General features: G+C 51.2%; 1 protein-coding gene across 1 annotated transcript in view; it reads left to right on the top strand.

The window, feature by feature from the left end:
• Positions 1 to 25,205, top strand: part of ING5 (inhibitor of growth family member 5) — an 80,308-nt gene that overhangs the window by 30,263 nt on the left and 24,840 nt on the right. The window contains exons 4-6 of the mRNA XM_075340846.1: positions 10,730 to 10,841; positions 10,955 to 11,042; positions 18,498 to 18,633. Of these exons, the coding sequence (XP_075196961.1) occupies positions 10,730 to 10,841; positions 10,955 to 11,042; positions 18,498 to 18,633 (336 nt within the window). The remainder of the gene's footprint in view (positions 1 to 10,729; positions 10,842 to 10,954; positions 11,043 to 18,497; positions 18,634 to 25,205) is intronic.

Raw genomic sequence — 25,205 nt, 5'->3', positions numbered from 1 at the left:
TACCCATTGTGGGTACGGAGGCTGGAGCCCACATGCTGATTCCTTCCCCATCCCCATTAGGGCTCTGGGTGAAGTGGGACTTTACCGGTCTCCAGGCACTGAGACCGTGCTCCATCCGCAGCCCCTGGAGAAGCCGCTGGATATGGAGCTGAGTATCGTCAGGGACATGGCCCTGCTCCGTCAAGGTACTCTGTGTCCCCGTGCATACGCGCGCACACCGCAGCATTGCTGGGTGTGTTAGTGCGCCGGGGACATCAGCGCTGCTGCGCTTGTGCCATTTCCTCACTACAGCTCGGCTGAGTGGGTAGACCAGGGCGAACGGTCGCGCCGGCCGCTGGGGTCAGTCGCACTGCGACACGGCTGGGACTTGTGGTGCGCCGGGGACTTCCGCGCTGGCCATGCATATATCACGGCCGCGCTTATTACTACAGTCCCCGGCTTTTGCGGCCTAGTTCGTTTCGTTCCCGCCTCCGCACCTGCCAGTCAGGAGGAGGGCGGGAAGCTGTACAGACCATCAGCTCTGAGGGCTGGAGTCTTTTTTACATACTCCAGCCCTCACACTAGGCACAGGGGGACGCAGTTTCCCGCACTTTTGTCTGTGGCACGCCCACGGTCCGCCCCTCTTCACAGGACGCCGGCAGCCATTCCTGCCTGCACGCTGAGCTGCAGAGGGGAGACGGGGAGACCCAGACACGGGATTCTACGGCCTCATACCCGCTGTTCAGCGGGCGGTAAGCAGCCCTCAAGGGCTCACCCCCACTTGTGCCATTTGAGTACCTGGTATTTTGTGGACACTGTACGGTCGCTGGTGTTCTCGGCTATATACCCTCCTAGATTACAAGGAGGCAACAGCATGTCGTCCGCAAAACGCAAGGGTGCCAAGGCACAGACGTTATATGCTGCCTGTACCGCATGTGGGGCTGCTCTACCGGCAGGTTCCACTGACCCCCATTGTGTGCAGTGCTCGGCCCCTGTGACACTTGCACAGCCGGGGCCTCTGCTAGACGTGACCGAGGGTGTACCACCTGTGAATGCTGTCCAGGTGACAGGAATGGAAGGCAGATTCTGCTTCCAAGAAGTGCTTAACCAGTTTGCCTTTTTCTCGTGACCGATTGTTTGGTGAGCGTTTGGATGAAATCATTAAACACTCCAAGGGTAAGGATTCATCCTTACCTCAACACAGACAAAACAAACCCCAACAAAGGAGGGGTCAGTCTGGTTTTCGGTCCTTTCGAGGCTCAGGCAGGTCCCAATTCTCCTCGTCCAAGAGGACTCAAAAGGATCAGAGAGGCTCAGATTCTTGGCGGACTCAGTCACGCCCAAAAAAGACAGCAGGAAGAACCGTTACCAAGACGGCTTCCTCATGACTTTCAGCCTCCTCTCTCCGCATCCTCGGTCGGTGGCAGGATCTCCCGCTTTGGCGACATTTGGCTATCACAGGTCAAAGACCGTTGGGTGAGGGACATTCTGTCTCACGGGTACAGGATAGAGTTCAGCTCTCGTCCTCCAACTCGTTTCGTCAGAACGTCTCCACCGCCCGACCGGGCCGATGCTCTGCTGCAGGCGGTGGCCGCTCTAAAGGCGGAAGGAGTGGTGACTTCCGTTCCTCTTCAGGAACAAGGTCACGGTTTTTACTCCAATTTGTTTGTGGTGCCAAAGAAGGACGGGTCGTTTCGTCCCGTCCTGGATCTAAAGTTGCTCAACAAACACGTAAAAACCAGGAGATTCCGGATGGAATCTCTCCGCTCCGTCATCGCCTCAATGTCTCAAGGAGATTTCCTAGCATCAATAGACATCAAAGATGCTTATCTCCACGTACCGATTGCGCCAGAGCATCAGCGTTTTCTACGCTTCGTTATAGGAAGCGAACACCTGCAGTTCGTAGCGCTTCCTTTCGGGCTGGCAACAGCCCCTCGGGTCTTCACCAAGGTCATGGCAGCAGTAGTAGCAGTCCTGCACTCACAGGGTCACTCTGTGATCCCGTATCTGGACGATCTGCTGATAAAGGCACCCTCTCAAGAGGCATGCCAACACAGTCTGAACGTGGCACTGAAGACTCTCGAGAGGTTCGGGTGGATTGTCAACTTTTCAAAGTCAAATCTAACCCCGACCCAATCACTAACATATCTTGGCATGGAGTTTCATACTCTCTCAGCGATAGTGAAACTTCCACTGGACAAGCAGTGCTCGCTGCAGACAGGGGTGCAATCTCTTCTTCAGAGCCAGTCGCACTCCTTGAGGCGCCTCATGCATTTCCTAGGGAAAATGGTGGCAGCAATGGAAGCAGTCCCTTTCGCGCAGTTTCATCTGCGCCCTCTACAATGGGACATTCTCCGCCAATGGGACGGGAAGTCGACGTCCCTCGACAGGGATGTCTCCCTCTCTCAGACAGCCAAGGACTCTCTCCGGTGGTGGCTTCTTCCCACCTCATTGTCAAAAGGAAGGTCGTTTCTACCCCCATCCTGGGCGGTGGTCACGACAGATGCGAGCCTATCAGGGTGGGGAGCAGTGTTTCTTCACCACAGGGCTCAGGGTACATGGACTCAGAAAGAGTCCACCCTTCAGATCAATGTTCTGGAAATCAGAGCAGTCTATCTTGCCCTGCGAGCCTTCCAACAGTGGCTGGCAGGCAAGCAGATCCGGATTCAGTCGGACAATTCCACAGCGGTGGCGTACATCAACCACCAAGGGGGAACACGCAGTCGGCAAGCCTTCCAGGAAGTCCGGCGGATTCTGACGTGGGTGGAAGACACAGCATCCACCATATCCGCAGTTCACATCCCAGGCGTGGAAAACTGGGAAGCAGACTTTCTAAGTCGCCAGGGCATGGACGCAGGAGAATGGTCCCTCCACCCGGACGTGTTTCAGGAGATCTGTCGCCGCTGGGGGATGCCGGACGTCGACCTGATGGCGTCACGGCACAACAACAAGGTCCCGGTTTTCATGGCACGGTCTCACGATCACCGAACTCTGGCGGCAGACACCTTAGTTCAAGATTGGTCGCAGTTCCAGCTACCTTATGTGTTCCCACCTCTGGCATTGTTGCCCAGAGTGCTCCGCAAAATCAGGTCCGACTGCCGCCGCGCCATTCTCGTCGCTCCAGACTGGCCAAGGAGGTCGTGGTACCCGGATCTGTGGCATCTCACGGTAGGCCAACCGTGGGCGCTACCAGACCGTCCAGACTTGCTGTCTCAAGGGCCGTTTTTCCATCTGAATTCTGCGGTCCTGAACCTGACTGTGTGGCCATTGAGTCCTGGATCCTAGGGACCTCAGGTTTATCTCATGAAGTTGTTGCCACCATGAGACAGGCTAGGAAACCATCCTCCGCCAAGATCTACCACAGGACGTGGAAGATATTCCTATCTTGGTGCTCTGCCCAGGGAGTTTCTCCCTGGCCATTTGCATTGCCTATTTTTCTTTCCTTCCTGCAGTCTGGGTTGGAAAAAGGTTTGTCGCTTAGCTCCCTTAAAGGTCAAGTTTCCGCGCTATCAGTATTTTTTCAGAAACGCCTAGCGCGACTTCCTAAGGTACGCACGTTCCTGCAAGGGGTTTGTCATATCGTTCCCCCTTACAAGCGGCCATTGGAACCCTGGGATCTGAACAAGGTTCTAATTGCTCTCCAGAAGCCGCCTTTCGAGCCTATGAAGGAGATTTCTTTTTCTCGGCTTTCACAGAAAGTGGCTTTTCTAGTGGCGGTCACGTCTTTTCGGAGAGTGTCAGAGCTGGCGGCGTTATCTTGCAAATCTCCCTTCCTGGTGTTTCACCAAGATAAGGTAGTTCTGCATCCAATTCCAGAGTTTCTTCCCAAGGTGGTATCTTCCTTTCATCTCAATCAGGATATCACTTTACCATCTTTGTGTCCGCATCCAGTTCACCAATTTGAAAAGGGTTTGCATCTGTTGGACCTGGTGAGAGCACTCAGGATCTACATTTCCCGCACGGCACCTATGCGCCGTTCGGATGCACTCTTTATCCTGGTCGCTGGTCAGCATAAAGGGTCGCAAGCTTCCAAATCCACCCTTGCGCGGTGGATCAAGGAACCAATTCTTCACACCTACCGTTCTGCTGGGCTTCCGATTCCATCTGGACTGAAGACCCATTCTACCAGAGCCGTGGGTGCGTCCTGGGCATTACGGCATCAGGCTACGGCTCAGCAGGTGTGCCAGGCGGCTACCTGGTCGAGTCTGCACACTTTTACCAAGCATTATCAGGTGCATACCTACGCTTCGGCGGATGCCAGCCTAGGTAGACAAGTCCTTCAGGCGGCGGTGGCCCACCTGTAAAAATGGCTGCTTGACAGCCCTATCACGAGGTATTCTTTTACCCACCCAGGGACTGCTTTTGGACGTCCCAATTGTCTGGGTCTCCCAATTAGGAGCGAAAAAGAAGGGAATTTTGTTTACTTACCGTAAATTCCTTTTCTTCTAGCTCCAATTGGGAGACCCAGCACCCGCCCTGTTTTCTTAGGGTATTTGTTTTTCGGGTGCACATGTTGTTCATGTTGATAAGTTCTGTTCTCCGATATTGTCTATCGGATTGAATTTGTTTTTGAAACAGTTATTGGCTTTCCTCCTTCTTGCTTTTGCACTAAAACTGAGGGACCCGTGCTCCCACGGGGGGGTGTATAGCCAGAAGGGGAGAGGCCTTACACTTTTAAGTGTAGTACTTTGTGCGGCCTCCGGAGGCAGTAGCTATACACCCAATTGTCTGGGTCTCCCAATTGGAGCTAGAAGAAAAGGAATTTACGGTAAGTAAACAAAATTCCCTTCTTCTCAATCCATTGCACAGTCTATGGACAAATGGTCATCTAAGCTCCTTGAGGCATTGCAGTCCAGACCGGGCCCTTCACAGGCCCCGGCCCCGGTTAGCTTGTCTCCTCCAGGCCCCTCTCGGTCCGCGCCGCAGCGCGCTCCCAGGTTAGCCCCTAGGTCTCAGGCGGAGGACTCCTGCCCGGACCGCATTCCCAGACCGGCTAAGCGGCCTCGCTGGGACTCTTCCCCGGCCTCCTCACGCTGCTCGGGATCCCAGCTTGAGGACTCTCAGGAAGACGAGGCGGACGTGGGAGCTCAGGGCTCTGACCCTGACTTCGCCCTTAACCTTGATACACCTGAGGGGGACGCCTTAGTAAATGATCTTATCTTGTCCATCAACCAGGTGTTGGATCTCTCACCCCCGCCTCCTCCTGTAGAAGAGTCGGCTTCTCAGCAGGAGAAACACCAATTTCGGTTCCCCAAACGTACGCGCAATACGTTTTTTGATCACTCTAACTTCAGGGATGCTGTCCAGAAGCCCAGAGCGGTCCCGGACAAGCGCTTTGCTAAACGGCACACTGACACACGTTATCCCTTTTCCATCTGAAGTCGTTAAGGGCTGGGCACACTCTCCCAAGGTGGATCCTCCAGTCTCTAGATTGGCTGCTAGGTCCGTTGTGTCTGTTGCCGATGGCTCATCCCTGAAGGATGCCACTGACAGACAGAGCTCTTGGTGAAGTCCATCTATGAGGCCACGGGCGCGTCTTTCGCCCCGGCCTTTGCGGCTGTGTGGGCTCTCCAAGCAATCTCTGCTTGTCTGGCTGAGATTAATGCTGTCACACGGAATTCTGCTCCGCATGTTTCTTCTTTGACCTCTCAGGCATCAGCCTTTTCGTCCTACGCCATGAACGCTGTCCTGGACTCCACTAGCCGTACGGCTGTAGCATCTGCTAACTCCGTGGCAGTCCGCAGGGCCATGTGGCTGCGCGAATGGAAAGCAGACTCGGCTTCCAAAAGGTTCTTAACTGGTTTGCCTTTTTCTGGCGACCGTTTATTTGGCGAGCTATTGGATGAGATTATTAAGGACTCCTCCTTACCCCAGTCCAAACCTAAGAGACCTCAGCAAACTAAAATCCAATCGAGGTTTCGGTCCTTTCGTCCCTCCGCCAAGCCCCAATCCTCTTCGTCCAACCGGCCGGAGAAAGGCCAGAGGAACTCCTATGCGTGGCGGTCCAAGTCACGCCCCCAAAAGGCCGCAGGAGGCACTGCCTCCAAGACGGCCTCCTCATGACTCTCGGCCTCCCCTAGCCACATCCTCGGTCGGTGGCAGGCTCTCCCGCTTTGGCGACGCCTGGTGGCCACATGTTCAAGACCGATGGGTGAGAGACATTCTGTCTCATGGTTACAGGATAGAGTTCAGCTCCCGACCTACGGCTCGTTTCTTCAGAACCTCTCCGTCCCCCGCACAGGCCGACGCACTTTTTCAGGCAGTGGACGCTCTGAAGATGGAAGGAGTTGTGATTCCCGTTCCCCTTCAGGAACGTGGTCGCGGATTTTACTCCAACTTGTTCGTGGTGCCAAAAAAGGACAGGTCATTCCGTCCCGTTCTGGACCTCAAGCTACTCAACAGACATGTGAGAACCAGACGGTTTCGGATGGAATCTCTCCGCTCGGTCATCGCCTCGATGTCACAAGGAGACTTCCTAGCATCGATCGACATCAAGGATGCTTATCTCCATGTGCCGATCGCACCCGAACATCAACGTTTCCTGCGTTTCGCCATCGGGGACGAACACCTCCAGTTCGTGGCATTGCCTTTCGGCCTGGCGACAGCCCCACGGGTTTTCACCAAAGTCATGGCATCCGTCGTGGCGGTCCTGCACTCTCAGGGCCACTCTGTGATCCCCTACTTAGACGATCTCCTAGTCAGGGCCCCTTCTCGGGTGGCGTGTCAACAAAGCCTTACCGTCGCTCTGGCGACTCTCCAGCAGTTCGGGTGGATCATCAATTTCCCGAAATCCAAGTTGACACCGACCCAATCACTGACTTACCTCGGGATGGAGTTTCATACCCAGCCAGCTTTAGTCAAGCTACCGCGGGACAAACAGCTTTCTCTGTAGGCGGGGGTGCAATCACTTCTTCGGAGTCAGTCACACCCCTTAAGGCCCCTCATGCACTTCCTGGGGAAGATGGTTGCAGCTATGGAGGCAGTGCCGTTCGCGCAATTCCATCTACGGCCACTCCAATGGGACATTCTTCGCAAATGGGACAAGAGTGCGGCTTCCCTCGACAAGAACATCTCTCTTTCCCTTGCAACCAAAACATCACTTCAGTGGTGGCTCCTACCCACATCTGTGTCTCGGGGAAAATCCTTCCTACCCCCAACCTGGGCCGTGGTCACCACAGACGCGAGCCTGTCAGGTTGGGGAGAGGTTTTTCTCCAACACAGGGCTCAAGGAACCTGGACTCCGATAGAATCGTCCCTTCAGATCAATATCCTGGAGATAAGGGCAGTATATCTAGCCCTATTGGCTTTCCATCGGTGGCTGGAGGGCGGGCAGGCAGATCCGAATACAGTCGGACAACGCCACTGCCGTCGCCTACATGAACCACCAAGGCGGCACTCGCAGTCGTCAAGCCTTCCAGGAAGTCCGGCGGATTCTGCAGTGGGTGGAAGCCACAGGCTCCACCATCTCCGCAGTTCACATCCCGGGCGTAGAAAACTGGGAAGCAGATTTTCTCAGTCGTCAGGGCATGGACGCGGGGGAATGGTCTCTGCACCCAGACGTGTTTCGAGAGATCTGTCGCCGCTGGGGAACGCCGGACGTCGATTTCATGGCGTCACGGCACAACAACAAGGTCCCGGCCTTCATGGCACGGTCTCAGGATCACAGAGCTCTGGCAGCGGACGCTTTAGTCCAGGATTGGTCGCAGTTTCGACTGCCTTATGTGTTTCCCCCTCTGGCGATGCTGCCCAGAGTACTACGCAAGATCAGGTCCGACTGCCGTCGCGCCATTCTCGTCGCTCCAGACTGGCCGAGGCGGTCGTGGTATCCAGATCTGTGGCATCTCACGGTGGGTCAACCGTGGGCACTTCCAGACCGCCCAGACTTGCTGTCGCAAGGCCCGTTTTTCCATCTGAATTCTGTGGCCCTCAACCTGACTGTGTGGCCATTGAGTCCTGGCTCCTAGCGTCTTCAGGGTTATCTCAGGATGTCATTGCCACCATGAGACAAGCCAGGAAGCCAACGTCCGCCAAGATCTATTACAGGTCTTGGCAAATCTTCCTATCCTGGTGCGCTGATAACGGTTTTCCTCCATGGCCGTTTGCCTTACCCACTTTTCTTTCATTCCTACAATCTGGAATGGACCTCGGCTCACTCAAGGGCCAAGTATCGGCGCTTTCCGTGTTTTTTCAAAAGCGTCTAGCCAGGCTTCCGCAGGTCCGCACGTTCCTGCAGGGGGTCTGCCACATGGTCCCACCTTACAAACGTCCGTTGGAACCCTGGGATCTTAACAGGGTCCTGACGGCTCTTCAAAAACCACCTTTTGAGCCGCAGCGGGATGTCGCTCTCTCACGTCTTTCGCAGAAGGTGGCCTTCCTGGTGGCAGTCACATCACTTCGGAGAGTGTCTGAGCTTGCAGCACTGTCATGCAAAGCCCCCTTCCTGGTCTTTCACCAGGATAAGGTGGTTCTGCGTCCTGTCCCGAAATTTCTCCCTAAGGTGGTATCCCCTTTTCATCTCAATCAGGATATCTCCTTGCCTTCCTTTTGCCCTAATCCAATTCACCAGTGTGAAAAGGATTTGCACTCTTTGGATCTAGTGAGAGCACTCCGGTTCTACGTGTCTCGCACGGCGCCCCTGCGCCGTTCAGATGCGCTCTTTTGTCCTTGTCGCTGGCCAGCGTAAGGGCTCTCAGGCCTCCAAGTCAACCTTGGCTCGGTGGATCAAGGAACCGATTCTCGAGGCCTACCGTTCTTCCGGACTTCCGCTCCCTTCAGGGCTGAAAGCCCATTCTACCAGAGCCGTAGGTACGTCCTGGGCATTGCGGCACCGGGCGACGGCTCAGCAGGTGTGTCAGGCAGCTACGTGGTCTAGTCTGCACACTTTCACGAAGCACTATCAAGTGCATACCTATGCTTCGGCAGACGCCAGTCTAGGTAGGCGAGTCCTTCAGGCGGCGGTTGCCCACCTGTAAGAGGGGGCCGTTTTCGGCTCTTTTTATTGAGGTATTCTTTTACCCACCCAGGGACTGCTCTTGGACGTCCCAATTGTCTGGGTCTCCCAATGGAGCGACAAAGAAAAAGGGAATTTTGTTTACTTACCGTAAATTCCTTTTCTTCTAGCTCCTATTGGGAGACCCAGCACCCGCCCCTGTGCCCTTTGGGCTGGTTGTTCTTTTGTGTACACATGTTGTTCATGTTGAATTGTTCTTTTGGTTCATGGTCTTCAGTTCTCCGAACATCCTTCGGATTGAATTTACCCTAGACCAATTTATAAGTTTTCTCCTTCCTGCTTTTGCACCAAAACTGAGGAGCCCGTGGTCCACGGGAGGGTGTATAGGCAGAGGGGAGGGGTTACACTTTTTAAAGTGTAATACTTTGTGTGGCCTCCAGAGGCAGAAGATATACACCCAATTGTCTGGGTCTCCCAATAGGAGCTAGAAGAAAAGGAATTTACGGTAAGTAAACAAAATTCCCTTTTTTGGGTACTCACCGTAAAATCTCTTTCTTGGAGCCTTCATTGGGGGACACAGCACCCGCCCTTGTGTTGGATACATGTTGCTGTTGAATGTTGATTCTAATGTTCACTTCTGTAAGATTGTTCGTTCTTTCTTGTTGTCTCCTATTGCTTTCTCACTAACTGAGGAATGATTGCCAGTTGGTGGGTGTATACTGCATAGGAGGAGTTTTACCTTTTTTTTTGCTTAGTGTCGCCTCCTAGTGGCAGCAGCATACAACCCATGGTCTCTGTGTCCCCCAATAAAAGCTCCAAGAAAGATTTTACGGTGAGTACCCAAAATCTACTTTTATTGATCAAAGAATTGATTGCAATAAACGTTTATATGTTGTTGTCCACAAAAATTGACGTTTCGGCCACTGGCCTTTGTCAGACTGGACTTTATCTGAACGTAAACAATGAAAATAAAAATTGATCAAAATCAAGGAATAGTCATAATACAATACAAGTTACACAAACCAACATCCATAGTACATAAGCAAGAATTATGTGTCCTTATGTCTGCAGGTTATAGTAATAATATAAAATAATTTTTTTTTATATTTCTATTCTATTGTTGTAAAAAAATGGATTTTGATCTGTAAGACCACTATACCTCTTCCATGTTTTCATTGTCCTTATCATGTACTATGGATGTTGGTTTGTGTAACTTGTATTGAATTATGACTAGTCCTTGATTTTGATCGATTTTTATTTTCATTGTTTACGTTCAGATAAAGTCCAGTCTGACAATGACCAGTGGCCGAAACATCAATTTTTGTGGGCAACAACATATAACGTTTATTGCAATCAATTCTTTGATCAATAAAACTGATTTTGCATGAAAAAATTCTTTACTCTCTTTTTTGTGTGGGAGTAAATAGTGTGCCGGAGTTATCCTTATCTGTTATGAATATTTTACTCCAGAGCACCTATTATTCGGTGACTCAGAGCTTCCTTTTCTATATTGAATCTAATAACAGGTTCCCTTTAAATTACAACTGAGGTCTGAAAATAGCTGACTTCTGTTTCCTGATGACACCGTGACTTCCACGAGGTTATGGAGATTCAGCCTTTGCTTTACGAGCTCTAGTGCATAAATTTACCTTTGAGCAGGTGCACTGACCGCCAAGCTTTCTATTATAAATCCGATGTACCCCCTACATTTGTTCATCCAATAGCTGTTCTTTGGCTGAGCGTCCATGTGTGTTTAATAGCACCAAAGTTACGCAATTTGTGTCTGTCGTGTAATTAAAGGTGGATAAGCACATCAGACGTCTGGACGCTGATCTGGCGCGATTTGAAGCTGACCTCAAGGAAAAACTAGAAGGCACAGAGTTTGACGACTCCTCTGGACGTAGCGTGAAAAGTGAGGCTCTCCCTTCCATTAGTTAACACTGCCAGTTTTTTTGTGGATAAAGCAGTGTCTACATTTGTCTGCTTGGACCGATAAAATGTTATTTTTACTCTTGCGCTCAACAGAGAATCGGGGTCAGAAAGATAAGCGAGGATCTCGAGGCCGCCGAGTATCTGAAGAAGATACAGTAAAGAAAAAGAAATTAAAAGGAGGGTAAGTCCAGTTAATCCGTTAAGGACGCAATCCCTTTGGGTCTTTAAAACAAAGTTGTTTTTGTTTTATTTTTTTTCTCTGACGTAGCTCTATAACCATTTTTTTTTTTTTTTGTGGGATGAGGTGATTGTGGCACCATTTTGGGGTACATATATAGTTTATTATCAAATTTTTATTAACTCTATGGGGAGAATTCAGGAAAAAAATGCAATTCTGATGTTGTGTTTTTTTTTTTTTTTTTTTTTATTTACTGTTTAAATATTATGCTATTCACTTATGGTGCGATTTATGTAGTTTAATAATTTTTTTTCACTTTTCTACAAGACATTGAAGGAAAAAAAATAATTAGCTTCGTGTCACCTTAAATTCATAAAGTAGATTTTACCATTTCTCCATCGCTTCATTGGGGGACACAGGGAACCATGGGTGTATGCTGCTGGCTCTAGGAGGCTGACACAATCCTATAATAAAAGTTGGCTCCTCCCCAGTAGTATACACCCACTGACCGGAGATGAGCTGATCAGTTTATGCTTAGTGTCCGTAAGAGGTGGACACTTGGGGCTGCTCTCTGCCCCTCAGGCTTGTATTGTTGTGTTTTATTGTATTTTTCCCTTTTTTTTTTCTTTCAGTCACAGCTCGTCGGGCGACAGTGTCTAATGGTTCACCCCGTTTCCCACCTAGACCAATTGCACAGTGTGGGGGTCTGTCTGCCGCTTACTGTTGTCCTCCATGTCTGTCTGGAAGGACCTCAGCCCCCCAACACAGAAGAGTGTTGAAGGCGCATCCGCATACAGTGAAAGATTTCGACGACAAAGGCGGAGGGTCCTGTCCCCCCTCCCCAACTCTCTTGCTCCAGAGCCTGATTGTGGGGTAGGAAGACTAAAATGGTGCAACTGGTCTAGGTGGGAAACAGGGTGAACCATTACACCCTGTCACCCGACGAGCTGTCTCTGAAAGAAAAAGAGAAAATATTAATAAAACACAACTATACGAACCTGAGGGGCTGAGATCAGCCTCAAGTGTCCACCTCCTACGGACACTAAGCATAAACTGATCAGCTCAGCTCCGGTCAGTGGGTGTATACTACTGGGGAGGAGCCAACTTTTATTATAGGATTGTGTCAGCCTCCTAGAGCCAGCAGCATACACCCATGGTTCCCTGTGTCCCCCCCGATGAAGGCTCCGAGAAAGATTTTGCGGTGACTACCTAAAATCTTCTTTTTCCATTTTAAAGGAGCTTTATAAGGGCATACATTTATTTATTTTTTTTGTGTGACATTATGTACTTTTTAGTGATACCATTTTCTGCTACATGAGTTTTTGATCACTTTTTAATAACATTTCTTTATCGTTCCTTTGGGAGACCCAGACCATGGGTGTTTAGCTTCTGCCTCCGGAGGACACACAAAGTACTACACTTAAAAGTGTAGCTCCTCCCTCTGAGCTTATACACCCCCTGGTAGCCAGTCCTAGCCAGTTTATTGCTTTGTGTCAGGAGGCATACATCCACACATGCATTCTCATCTGATTTTGTTTTACTTTTGGAAAGAGTTTGAAGAAAAGCGGGTCCATGTCTGGACTCCCGGCATGTCCCTTCTCACCCCACTGTGTCGGCGGTGTTGTTAAGGTTGATTTACAAGGCTGCAGCCTTACATGCCGCGCTCCTTCACCATCCCTTCTGGGCTCTGGCTTGAAGTGGGAGCCAGCACGGTCTCCATGCCTGGCAGGAGTCCGGTCTCCATCCACAGCCCCTTGAGGATTCTGTTGGACCGGAGCACTCATCCCCAGGGACATGGCCCTGCGTCTCAGCAGCTAAGTACCTGAGACGTTTATGTTGGGGGTCCCGGTTCTTTATTGTAAGGGGAGAGTATGCTGTATGTGATTGTTTTAACTTTTCCGGCGGGTTCTCTAGCTTTTGCCTGAGAACCGCACCGATGGTGCCTGCTTGTCGGCCTTGCCGCTTAAATTTAGGCCCTGGCTTTGCCGGAGGCCTAGTTTCATTTTCCTGCCCTCGCATGTCACTCATGCAGAGGGACAGGTTCGGCTCCTCCCGGCGGCCGTTCTACACAGGGGAGGGACACTCCCCACTGCTGGGGCGTCCCTCCTTCCCGGCAGGTCTCTATAGCCCTCCAGTTCCCGCTCTTTTATAGGAACGCCCTCTTCTCAGGCAGAGTTCACTCTGCTCTGGGACATCCTGCATTCTGCATCTCTGCTGAGGTGCTGCGACTGGGGGACCAGGCTTCGGGATCTGGAGGGCACACAACACCGCGCTCAGCGGTCTGGTAAGCCACAGCCGGTCTCCGGTTGTGGACCTCTGTATATTCTCCCTGGGGTTCATTCTCTGCAAAGCCCCCACTCCAGCAGCATGTCTCACACAAGGAGCAAGGCTCCAAAGCTTGATTCTGCATGCACTGCATGTAAGCTCCTGCTGCCTGAGCCGAGCACCTATCCACATTGTGATGTCTGCTCTAACTTGGCGGTGCCACAGCCTGGAGTCTCACCCCCAGTGGTCTCTCAGGCTGCTGCTGCACCTGTGATTGAACCCCCGGCCTGGGTAGAGTCCTTTTCTAGGTCCATATCCCAGTCATTTGCTGAGTCCATGGGGCTTTTGTCCAGGACTTTGATGAATATGCATCAGCCCCCCTCACAGGGTGCCTCTAATACTCTTGACAGAGGACTCCTATCCTCTGACCTCCGTCCATCGGAGCTCACGGAGGATTCATCATCTGATCCCAGACCCCGTCCTTCTAAGAGAAGGCGCAGGGTTTCCTCCCCCTCCCCATCCCACGGCTCTGTCTCAAGAGCTGACTCTCAAGATGAGGAGGATGTCCTCACTGGGGGCTCGGAGGCTATGTATCCCATCGATTTCTCTGAAGGTGACTCAGATCTTAGTGATTTGATTGCTTCTATTAATTCTGTGCTGGATCTCAATCCGCCAGTGTCAGAGGAGCAACTCTCTTTGGCAGAAAAACATCAGTTTACCTCGCCTAAGAGAGTAAAGAGTGTGTTCTTTAACCACTCCAGTTTTCAGACCGCTGTGACCAAACCCAGGGCCTGCCCTGACAAACGCTTTCCAAAGCGTGGTTCTGATGACCGGTTTCCATTTCCACCTGAGGTGGTCAAGGAGTGGTCTCACTCCCCAAAGGTAGACCCGCTGGTGTCTAGGCTATCAGCCCGGACCGTTGTCGGTGGCTGACGGCACCTCACTTAAGGATTCCCCTGACCGTCAGATTGACCTTCTGGCCAAATCTGTGTATGAAGCTGCGGTGGCCGCGTTTTCCCCGACTTTTGCAGCAGTGTGGGCTCTCAAAGCCATCTCTGCTTCTCTAGAGGAGATGCATTCCCTCACCAAGGAATCTATGCCTGAGATGGTTACCTTAACTGCTCAGGCTTCAGCTTTTTCATCTTATGCCATGTCTGCCATGCTAGAGGCTGCTCACCGCACTGCAGTGGCTTCAGCTAATTCTCTTGTTATCCGTAGGATTTTGTGGCTTCGAGAGTGGAAGGCAGATGCTTCTTCCAAGAAGTTTCTTGCTGGGCTCCCTTTTGCTGGTTCACGGCTGTTTGGTGAACAGCTGGATGAAATCATTAAAGAAGCTACTGGCGGGAAGAGTACTTCCATGCCACAAACCAAGACCAGGAAACCCGCCCAGGGTAGGAATCAATCGAGGTTTCGTTCCTTTCGTTCCTCCAACTGGTCATCCTCTAAGCCTTCCGCCTCGTCCGCTAACTCAGCCAAGGATCAGAAATCCAACTGGCGCCCAAAAGCGCGTCCGCAGAAGACCGCAGGAGGTTCTGCCACTAAGGCAGCTTCCTCATGACTCTCGGCCCGCTCCAGCCATGTCCTTAGTCGGTGGCAGGCTCTCCCACTTTGGCGACGCTTGGTTAAAGCAAGTCTCCGATCAGTGGGTGAGAGACATCATATCTCACGGCTACAGGATAGAATTCTCTTCCAGCCCTCCAAACAGATTTTTTTCTCTCAACTCCCCCCTGCTCCAAGGCCGCCGCCTTCTCGCAGGCCGTGGCGTCCTTGCAGGCAAACGGAGTGATTGTCCCAGTTCCCGCTCAGGAACGGTTCAGAGGTTTTTACTCAAATCTCTTCCTAGTTCCAAAAAAGGACGGTACCTTCCGGCCCATCCTGGATCTCAAGCTTCTCAACAAGCATGTCCGGGTGTGGCATTTTCGCATGGAGTCTCTGCGATCAGTCATTGCCTCTATGACCCAAGGGGAGTTCCTGGCGTCCATCGACATCAGAGATGCCTATCTACATGTGCCAATCGCAGTGTCACATCAGCGTTGGTTACGTTTTGCGATAGGAGAGGATCATTTCCAATTTGTGGCTCTCCCCTTCGGGTTAGCCACGGCCCCTCGGGTATTCACCAAGGTCATGGCGGCAGTGATTGCGGTCCTGCACCTCCAGGGGTTAGCAGTGCTTCCTTATCTGGACGACCTTCTGGTCAAGGGTACATCCAGCGCAGACTGTCAGCGGAGTGTTTCGCTCACTCTCGCCACCCTAGCCCAATTCGGGTGGATTGTCAATCTGCCCAAATCCACTCTGACTCCGACCCAGAGTTTCACGTACCTAGGGATGCAGTTCGAGACTTTGCTGGCACTTGTGAAGTTGCCCTTAGACAAACAGCTGTCACTCCGGTTGGCGGTGCGCTCTCTCCTGAGGCCCCGCCGTTATACCCTCAGGCGTCTGATGCAGGTGCTGGGTCAAATGGTGGCCTCCATGGAGGCTGTTCCCTTTGCCCAGTTCCATCTGCGTCTTCTGCAGCTGGACATTCTCCGCTGTTGGGACAAGCGGCCTTCCTCCTTACAGAGGTTAGTGGCTCTGTCGCCACGGACCAGGAGCTCTCTTCAGTGGTGGCTTCGACCCCTCTCCCTGTCCCAAGGGCGCTCCTTCCAGACTCCGTCCTGGGTGATTCTCACCACGGATGCCAGCCTATCTGGCTGGGGAGCGGTACATCTCCACCACAGCGCACAGGGCACTTGGACTCCGTCCGAGTCAGCCCTTTCAATCAATGTGCTGGAAACCAGAGCTTCTAGCTCTCCTAGCCTTTCACCACCTGTTGGCGGGCAGGCACATTCGAGTCCAGTCAGACAACGCGACAGCGGTTGCCTACATCAATCACCAAGGCGGGACACGCAGCCGCCTGGCAATGTTGGAGGTCCAACGCATTCTTCAATGGGCGGAGGTCTCCAAGTCCACCATATCCGCAGTCCACATCCCTGGCGTAGAAAACTGGGAGGCAGATTATCTCAGCCGTCAATCCGTGGACGGTGGCGAGTGGTCCCTGCACCTGGCAGTGTTTCAGTCAATCTGCCGCAAGTGGGGCACTCCGGACGTGGACCTAATGGCATCCCGTCACAACAACAAGGTTCCGGTTTACGTGGTTCGCTCCCACGATCCTCAGGCCTTCGCCGCGGACGCTCTGGTTCAAGACTGGTCCCAGTTTCGTCTGTCCGACGTGTTTCCCCCTCTAGCTCTCTTGCCCAGAGTCCTGTGCAAGATCAGAATGGAGGGCCGTCGAGTCATCCTCATTGCACCGGACTGGCCCAGGCGAGCTTGGTATCCGGACCTGCTCCAACTGTCCGTGGAGATGCCGTGGCATCTTCCGGACCGTCCAGACCTGCTCTCGCAAGGTCCGTTTTTCCGCCCGAATTCTGCGGCACTCAAATTGACGGCGTGGCTCTTGAGTCCTGGATTTTGACGGCTTCTGGTATTCCTCCTGAAGTCATCTCCACTATGACTCGGGCCCGTTAAGTCTTCCTCCGTCAAGATCTATCACAGGACTTGGAAAATTTTCATGTCCTGGTGTCGCTCTTCCGGCCATTCTCCTTGGCCATTCTCGTTGCCGACCCTTCTGTCTTTTTTACAGTCCGGTCTGCAGCTAGGACTGTCCCTCAACTCTCTCAAGGGACAAGTCTCGGCTCTATCAGTGCTGTTCCAGCGGTGTCTCACCCGGCTGGCTCAGGTCCGCACCTTCATGCAAGGTGCGTCTCACATCATTCCGCCTTATCGGCGGCCCTTGGATCCCTGGGACCTTAACTTGGTCCTCACGGTATTGCAGAAACCCCCTTTCGAGCCCTTTAGGGAGGTTTCTTTGTATCGTCTTTCTCAAAAGGTGGCCTTTCTAGTTGCCATAACTTCTCTCAGGAGAGTCTCTGATTTGGCTGCGCTCTCCTCGGAGTCACCTTTTTTGGTTTTTCACCAAGACAAGGTAGTTCTCCGTCCGACCCCGGACTTTCTTCCTAAGGTGGTCTCTCCCTTCCACCTTAACCAGGATATTTCCTTGCCTTCCTTCTGTCCGGCCCCTGTTCATCGCTTTGAGAAAGCGCTGCATACTCTAGATCTGGTGCGTGCTCTCCGGATTTATGTGTCTCGCACCGCTGCGCTTAGGCGGTGCACCTCTCTTTTTGTGCTAACCACAGGGCGGCGCAAGGGTCTCTCTGCTTCTAAGCCGACCTTGGCCCGTTGGATTAGATCGACCATTTCGGACGCCTACCAGAGTACTCAGGTGCCTCCCCCGCCGGGGATCAAAGCACACTCGACCAGAGCTGTCGGTGCCTCTTGGGCTTTTAGGCACCAGGCTACGGCTCAACAAGTCTGTCAGGCTGCCACTTGGACTAGCCTGCATACCTTTTCGAAGCACTACCAAGTGCATGCTCATGCTTCGGCAGATGCGAGCTTGGGCAGACGCATCCTTCAGGCGGCTGTCGCCCACTTGTGAAGTTAGGCTCCACCTACTTCTTAGTTTTTTCTGTTTATTCCCACCCAGGGACAGCTTTGGAACGTCCCATGGTCTGGGTCTCCCAAAGGAACGATAAAGAAAAAGAGAATTTTGTTACTTACCGTAAATTCTTTTTCTTATAGTTCCATATTGGGAGACCCAGCTCCCTCCCTGTTGCCTGTTGGCAATTTTCTTGTTCCGTGTGTTATCACCGGCTGTTGTCGTGGACAGAGTCTCCGGTTGTTCCGGTTCTTACTCTGTTCTACTTGTGGGTGGCTATTCTCCTTCAGCTTTTGCACTAAACTGGCTAGGACTGGCTCACCAGGGGGTGTATAAGCTCAGAGGGAGGAGCTACACTTTTAAGTGTAGTACTTTGTGTGTTCTCCGGAGGCAGAAGCTAAACACCCATGGTCTGGGTCTCCCAATACAGAACTATAAGAAAAAGAATTTACGGTAAATAACAAAATTCTCTTTTTTTGGGAGGTGGAAAGACAAAGCAATTATAGATATTTATTTTTGCTGAATCGCTGTTCACTGTTGAACAATGTTAGTGATGTGCTCATGATGTATCTATACACTATATAGCGTCAGGAGGTTAATCAACATGCATTCCAATGTTTTGTCTGGATGTGCTGTATAGAAGCTGATTTTTCTCCTTAGTTATTTAATCTCTCTATCTGATTTACGGCCATTGTGATTAATAGTTATGCTTTTTCCGACAGGCCAGTGTTTTCAGAGGCGGCCCTATCTGTGCACCCTTCAGATGTCCTTGATATGCCGGTGGACCCCAATGAACCCACATACTGCCTGTGTCACCAAGTGTCCTATGGAGAGATGATTGGCTGCGATAACCCAGATGTAAGGAATCTATATCTTTTACATCACGGTGAATGGACATTGAATCGTATATTGCAGAATGTTGTGTTTCTTTGTCGCTCCATTGGGAGACCCAGACAATTGGTGTATAGCTTCTGCCTCCGGAGGCCACACAAAGTATTACACTTTAAAAAGTGTAACCCCTCCCCTCTGCCTATACACCCTCCCGTGCATCACGGGCTCCTCAGTTTTATGCTTTGTGTTGAAGGAGGCACACATTCACTCAAGCTCCCATTTTAGTCAGCAGCAGCTGCTGATTGTATCGGATGGAAGAAAAGAGGGCCCTAACAGGGCCCCCGGTATGCTCCCTTCTCACCCCACTAAGTCGGCGGTGCTGTTAAGGTTGAGGTACCCATTGCGGGTACAAAGGCTGGAGCCACATGCCGTTTGTCCTTCCCCATCCCTTAGAGGCTCTGGGAGAAGTGGGATCCTAACCGGTCACCATTCACTGGGACCGGGCTCCCTCCGCAGCCCCTGGGGGAATCTGACGGACAGGAGACTGAGTATCATCAGGGACAGGCCCTGCATCTATAAGGTACTCTGTGTCCCCTTGGGGACGGTGCATGGAGCGCCTGTGTTACAGACGCTGCAGCGGCTGCTGTTTTTTTGTGACGACCGGGACTATCGCGCCGACCGCGCCTGTTTGCCGGCCGCGTTATTAAATTTAGTCCCCGGCTTCTGAGGCCTAGTACCATAACTCCCGCCCCCGGGCCTGCCAGTCAGGGGTAAGGGCGGGACGGTCGACTGGACGTCGGCAGTGAGGGCTGGAGCATACTTAGGTGTTCTCCTCCCCCCTCACTGAGCACTGTGGGGCACCAGATTCCCGCACTTTATTAGTCACGCCCATGGCTCCCTCCTCCCCTGAGAACTCTGGCAGCCATATTTACAATCACTTCTGCCGGTGGAGGATTTCAGAACGAGCTCTACAGCTCTGGGAGGCCCAGGCAGGGAATCTGGTGGACACACAACCGCTTTGGGCGGTCGGTAAGCCACACCGGTTACCCGGTGCTGGCCCCCCTTGGGTGCCGAAGTGTGTGTGTGTATATATATGTATGTATGTATGTATGTATGTGTGTATGTATGTATGTATGTATGTGTGTGTATATATATATATATATATATATATATATATATATATATATATATATATATATATATATATATATATATATATATATATATATATATATATATATATATATATATATATATATATATATATATATATATATATATATATATATATATATATATATATATATATATAATATTTTCTCTGTTCGGCCGCATTGTTTTGCTTTTGGCTATATACCCTCAGTGATCACTCTCAGAGGAGACTACAGCATGTCGTCCGCAAAGAGCAAGGGTGCCAAGGCACAGGCTTATTTTGCAACCTGTACCTCTTGTGCGGCTATGTTACCTGCAGGTTCCACCTACCCTCACTGTGTGCAATGCTCGGCCCCTGTGGCACTCACTCAGCCGGAGCCTCGGGCACTGGTGGGACCCTCGGCTCAAGTAGAACCGCCGGCTTCCACTGTCCAGGTGGCAGGGACAGAGTTTGCAGTTTTGGCTGCGAAACTCTGAGTCGCTTTCACAATCCATGGCTCAGTCTATGGATAGATGGTCTGCTAAGATACTAGAAGCCTTGCAGTCCAGATCGGTCACACAGACCCCGGGCACCAGGGCTGTGGAGTCGGTAAGCCAAACCTTCGACTCCGACTCCGACTCCTCAAATTCTCTTGCACCGACTCCGACTCCGGCTCCGGCTCCGACTCCGACTCCTACATATATTGCTTATAGTTAGGTGAAAAAGTTATTGTAGTACATGAATATGTGTATGTGAACATCAGACATTTAATAATTTTTATGATACAATAATCAAGATATTTGGATAGAACATAAAATATATTTATTGGAATACAACTTTAGAACACAAAAAACTGTAATAAATTGTAAATATGTAATACACTATGTAATATACAGTAGATTACATATATATCTTGTGTGTGTGTGTATATACACTGTGTATATATATATATATATATATATATATATATATATATATATATATATATATATATTATATATATTACATATTTACAATTTATTAGTTTTTTTGTGTTCTAAAGTTGTATTCCAATAAATATTTTATGTTCTATCCAAATATCTTGATTATTGTATCATAAAAACAATTAAATGTCTGATGTTCACATTGTACTACAATAAATTTTTCACTTAAATATAAGCATTATACTAAATGTTGTTATTTAGTAAAATATTCAGCACATTCTGCATTGCACTCCTGTCCCCAATTTATTATATATTTTAGGAGTCGGAGTCGGTGCATTTTATACCGACTCCGACTCCACCAAAATGAGCTCCGACTCCGACTCCACGACTCTGACTCCGACTCCACAGCCCTGCCGGGCACTGTGAGTTCATCGCCCCCAGGCCCCTCTCGGTCGGTGCAGCAGAGTGCTCCTGGGGTGACACCTAGGTCCCACGGGGAGGACTCCGACACGGACCGCAGTCCCAGACCGGCTAAGCGGGCTCGCTGGGAACCTTCCCCGGCTTCATCACGCTGTTCGGGGTCTCAGCATGAGGACTCTCTGGAGGATGAGGCGGAGGTCGCAGCTCAGGGCTCTGATCCTGACGTTGCTCTCAATCTTGATACACCTGAAGGGGACGCCATAGTAAATGACCTTATAGCGTCCATCAACCAGGTGCTAGATCTTTCTCCCCCAACTCCACCTATAGAGGAGTCTGCTTCACAGCAGGAGAAACACCAGTTTAGGTTTCCCAAACGTACACGGAGTGCGTTTTTCGATCACTCTAACTTCAGAGATTCTGTCCAGAAGCACAGAGCATTTCCGGACAAGCGCTTTACTAAGCGCCTTAATGACACACGTTACCCCTTCCCCCCCTGACGTAGTTAAGGGTTGGGCTCAGTGTCCCAAGGTGGATCCTCCAGTCTCTAGACTGGCAGCTAGATCCGTAGTATCAGTGGCAGATGGTTCATCGCTCAAGGATGCCACTGACAGGCAAATAGAGCTTCTGATGAAATCCATCTATGAAGCCATAGGCGCGTCTTTTGCTCCGGCCTTTGCAGCCGTGTGGGCACTCCAAGCTATCTCAGCTTGTCTGTCTGAGATTAATGCAGTCACACGTACCTCTGCTCCGCAAGTTGTGTCTTTGACTTCTCAGGCATCGGCCTTTTCGTCCTACGCCATGAACGCCGTCCTGGACTCAGCGAGCCGTACAGCGGTAGCGTCCGCCAATTCGGTGGCAGTCCGCAGGGCCATGTGGCTACGCGAATGGAAGGCAGACTCTGCTTCCAAGAAGTTCTTAACCGGTTTGCCATTTTCTGGCGACCGTTTGTTTGGCGAGCAATTGGATGAAATTATTAAACAATCCAAGGGTAAGGACTCGTCCTTACCCCAGTCCAAACCAAACAAACCTCAGCAACGAAAAATTCAATCGAGGTTTCGGTCCTTTCGGCCCTCAGCCAGGTCCCAATCCTCCACGTCCAACAGGTCAGAGAAGGGCCAGAGGAACTCTTCTGCATGGCGGTCTAAGTCACGTCCTCCAAAGACCGCCGGAGGAACCGCTGAAAGAAAAAGTTCTCGTAGACCTCGAGAGCTAAGAAGACGTTGTAGACAATCCGTTCCAAGCAAAGACTGAAGTTTATTCCGAGATAGCAACAGAGCAGATCAGACAGGTTATCGGCAGGATGACACACGCAGGTGTCTTGTAGAACAGCAGAATTAGCAACAGATGAAGAAGAAGTGTCCCCGATAGGCGTGTGGGGGCTTTTATACATATTAGACAAAGGAAAGCTCATACTGCAGAGAAAGGCGTACACATTAGAAAACAAAGAATATAATGATACATCATGACATTATTTACGAGCATTGCGGTAGAAACTTATCAGATCCCTATGGGCCTCCATGGTACTTTTAATTAATTCAGTAATGTTGTCATGGCTAACATCTCTGATCCCTGAAGGCGCCTCTACTTCACATAACTCTTCAAACACTGACAACTCTATTGACAACTTTGTTTCTTTATCAATTCAATATACCTACTATTCATGACTACACATCACCATCTATCAACTGACGCAATTGTATTCTTCTATTCGATTTAACCTTTTCAGACTTTTTCTTATACTTGCTAACAATACTGATGTCATCTCTATCTCCTCTCTGGGGGTGAACTCTAGCCAATGCATCTCATTAGCTGCAAAGTTAGTTTGCTCAAGTCTGACCAAGATGGCTGTTAGATGCAACATGGCTGCTCAGCATATTTTGGCTGACTAGTCTCTAACACCGCCTCCAAGGCGGCCTCCTCATGACTTTCGGCCTCCCCAAACCGCATCCTCGGTCGGTGGCAGGCTCTCCCGCTTTTGCGACGCCTGGTGGCCACATGTCCAAGACCGATGGGTGAGAGACATTCTGTCGCACGGTTACAGGATAGAGCTCAGCTCTCGTCCTCCGACTCGTTTCTTCAGAACATCTCCGCCCCCCGGGCGAGCCGATGCACTTTTTCAGGCGGGGAACACTCTGAAGGCAGAAGGAGTTGTGATTCCCGTTCCCATTCAAGAACGTGGTCGCGGTTTTTACTCCAACTTGTTCGTGGTGCCAAAAAAGGACGGATCATTCCGCCCCGTTCTGGACCTCAAACTGCTCAACAGACACGTGAGAACCAGACGGTTCCGGATGGAATCTCTCCGTTCTGTCATCGCCTCGATGTCCCAAGGAGACTTCCTAGCCTCAATCGACATCAGGGATGCTTATCTCCATGTGCCGATTGCACCAGAGCATCAACGTTTCCTGCGTTTCGCCATCGGGGACGAACACCTTCAGTTTGTGGCACTGCCTTTCGGCCTGGCGACAGCCCCATGGGTCTTCACCAAGATCATGGCATCCGTGGTGGCGGTCCTACACTCTCAGGGCCAATCGGTGATCCCTTACTTAGACGATCTCCTAGTCAAGGCACCCTCCCGGGTGGCATGTCAACACAGCCTGACCATTGCTCTGGAGACTCTCCAGAGGTTCGGGTGGATCATCAATTTCCCAAAGTCAAAATTGACACCGACCCAATCACTGACTTACCTCGGGATGGAGTTTCATACTCTCTCAGCGATAGTGAAGCTTCCGCTGGACAAACAGCGTTCGCTGCAGACCTGCAGACAGGGGTACACTCTCTCCTTCGGACCCAGTCACACCCCTTGAAGCGCCTCATGCACTTCCTAGGGAAGATGGTGGCAGCAATGGAGGCAGTTCCCTTTGCGCAGTTTCATCTGCGTCCACTTCAATGGGACATTCTCCGCAAATGGGACAGGAGGTCGACGTCCCTAGACAGGAACGTCTCTCTTTCACTGGCAGCCAAAACCTCTCTTCAGTGGTGGCTTCTTCCTACTTCCTTGTCGAAGGGAAAATCATTCCTGCCCCCATCCTGGGCTGTGGTCACGACGGACGCGAGTCTGTCAGGGTGGGGAGCGGTCTTCCTCCACCACAGGGCTCAGGGAACCTGGACTCCGACAGAGTCCTCCATTCAGATCAATGTTCTGGAGATAAGGGCAGTGTATCTAGCCCTAAAGGCGTTCCATCGGTGGCTGGAGGGCAGACAGATCCGCATACAGTCGGACAACGCCACGGCGGTCGCGTACATCAACCACCAGGGCGGCACACGCAGTCGTCAGGCCTTCCAAGAAGTTCGGCGGATTCTGCTGTGGGCGGAAGCCACAGCCTCCACCATCTCCGCAGTTCACATCCCGGGCGTAGAAAACTGGGAAGCAGACTTTCTCAGTCGCCAGGGCATGGACGCAGGGGAATGGTCTCTTCACCCGGACGTGTTTCAAGAGATCTGTTGCCGCTGGGGAACGCCGGACGTCGACCTCATGGCGTCTCGGCACAACAACAAAGTCCCGGCATTCATGGCACGGTCTCAAGATCACAGAGCTCTGGCGGCGGAAGCATTAGTTCAGGATTGGTCGCAGTTTCGACTGCCTTATGTATTTCCTCCTCTGGCACTGCTGCCCAGAGTGTTGCGCAAGATCAGGTCCGACTGCCGCCACGCCATCCTCGTCGCTCCAGACTGGCCGAGGAGGTCGTGGTACCCGGATCTGTGGCACCTCACGGTGGGTCAACCGTGGGCACTCCCAGACCGACCAGACTTGCTGTCTCAAGGGCCATTTTTCCATCTGAATTCTTCGGCCCTCAACCTGACTGTGTGGCCATTGAGTCCTGGCTCCTAGCGTCCTCAGGGTTATCTCAAGATGTCATTGCCACTATGAGACAAGCCAGGAAACCAACGTCCGCCAAGATCTATCACAGGGTTTGGAGGATCTTCTTATCCTGGTGCTCTGATCGGGGTTTTACCCCCTGGCCGTTTGCCTTACCCACTTTTCTTTCTTTCCTTCAATCCGGAATGGATAAGGGTTTGTCTCTCGGCTCTCTCAAGGGACAAGTATCGGCGCTTTCCGTGTTTTTTCAAAAGCGTCTAGCCAGGCTTCCGCAGGTCCGCACGTTCCTGCAGGGAGTTTGCCACAT

This window comes from Anomaloglossus baeobatrachus, chromosome 3 (genome assembly GCF_048569485.1).
Source record: "Anomaloglossus baeobatrachus isolate aAnoBae1 chromosome 3, aAnoBae1.hap1, whole genome shotgun sequence".
Taxonomy (NCBI): Eukaryota; Metazoa; Chordata; class Amphibia; order Anura; family Aromobatidae; genus Anomaloglossus; species Anomaloglossus baeobatrachus.
The sequence above is the reverse complement of the archived record's forward strand: the minus strand, read 5'-3'. Positions and strand labels throughout refer to the sequence as shown.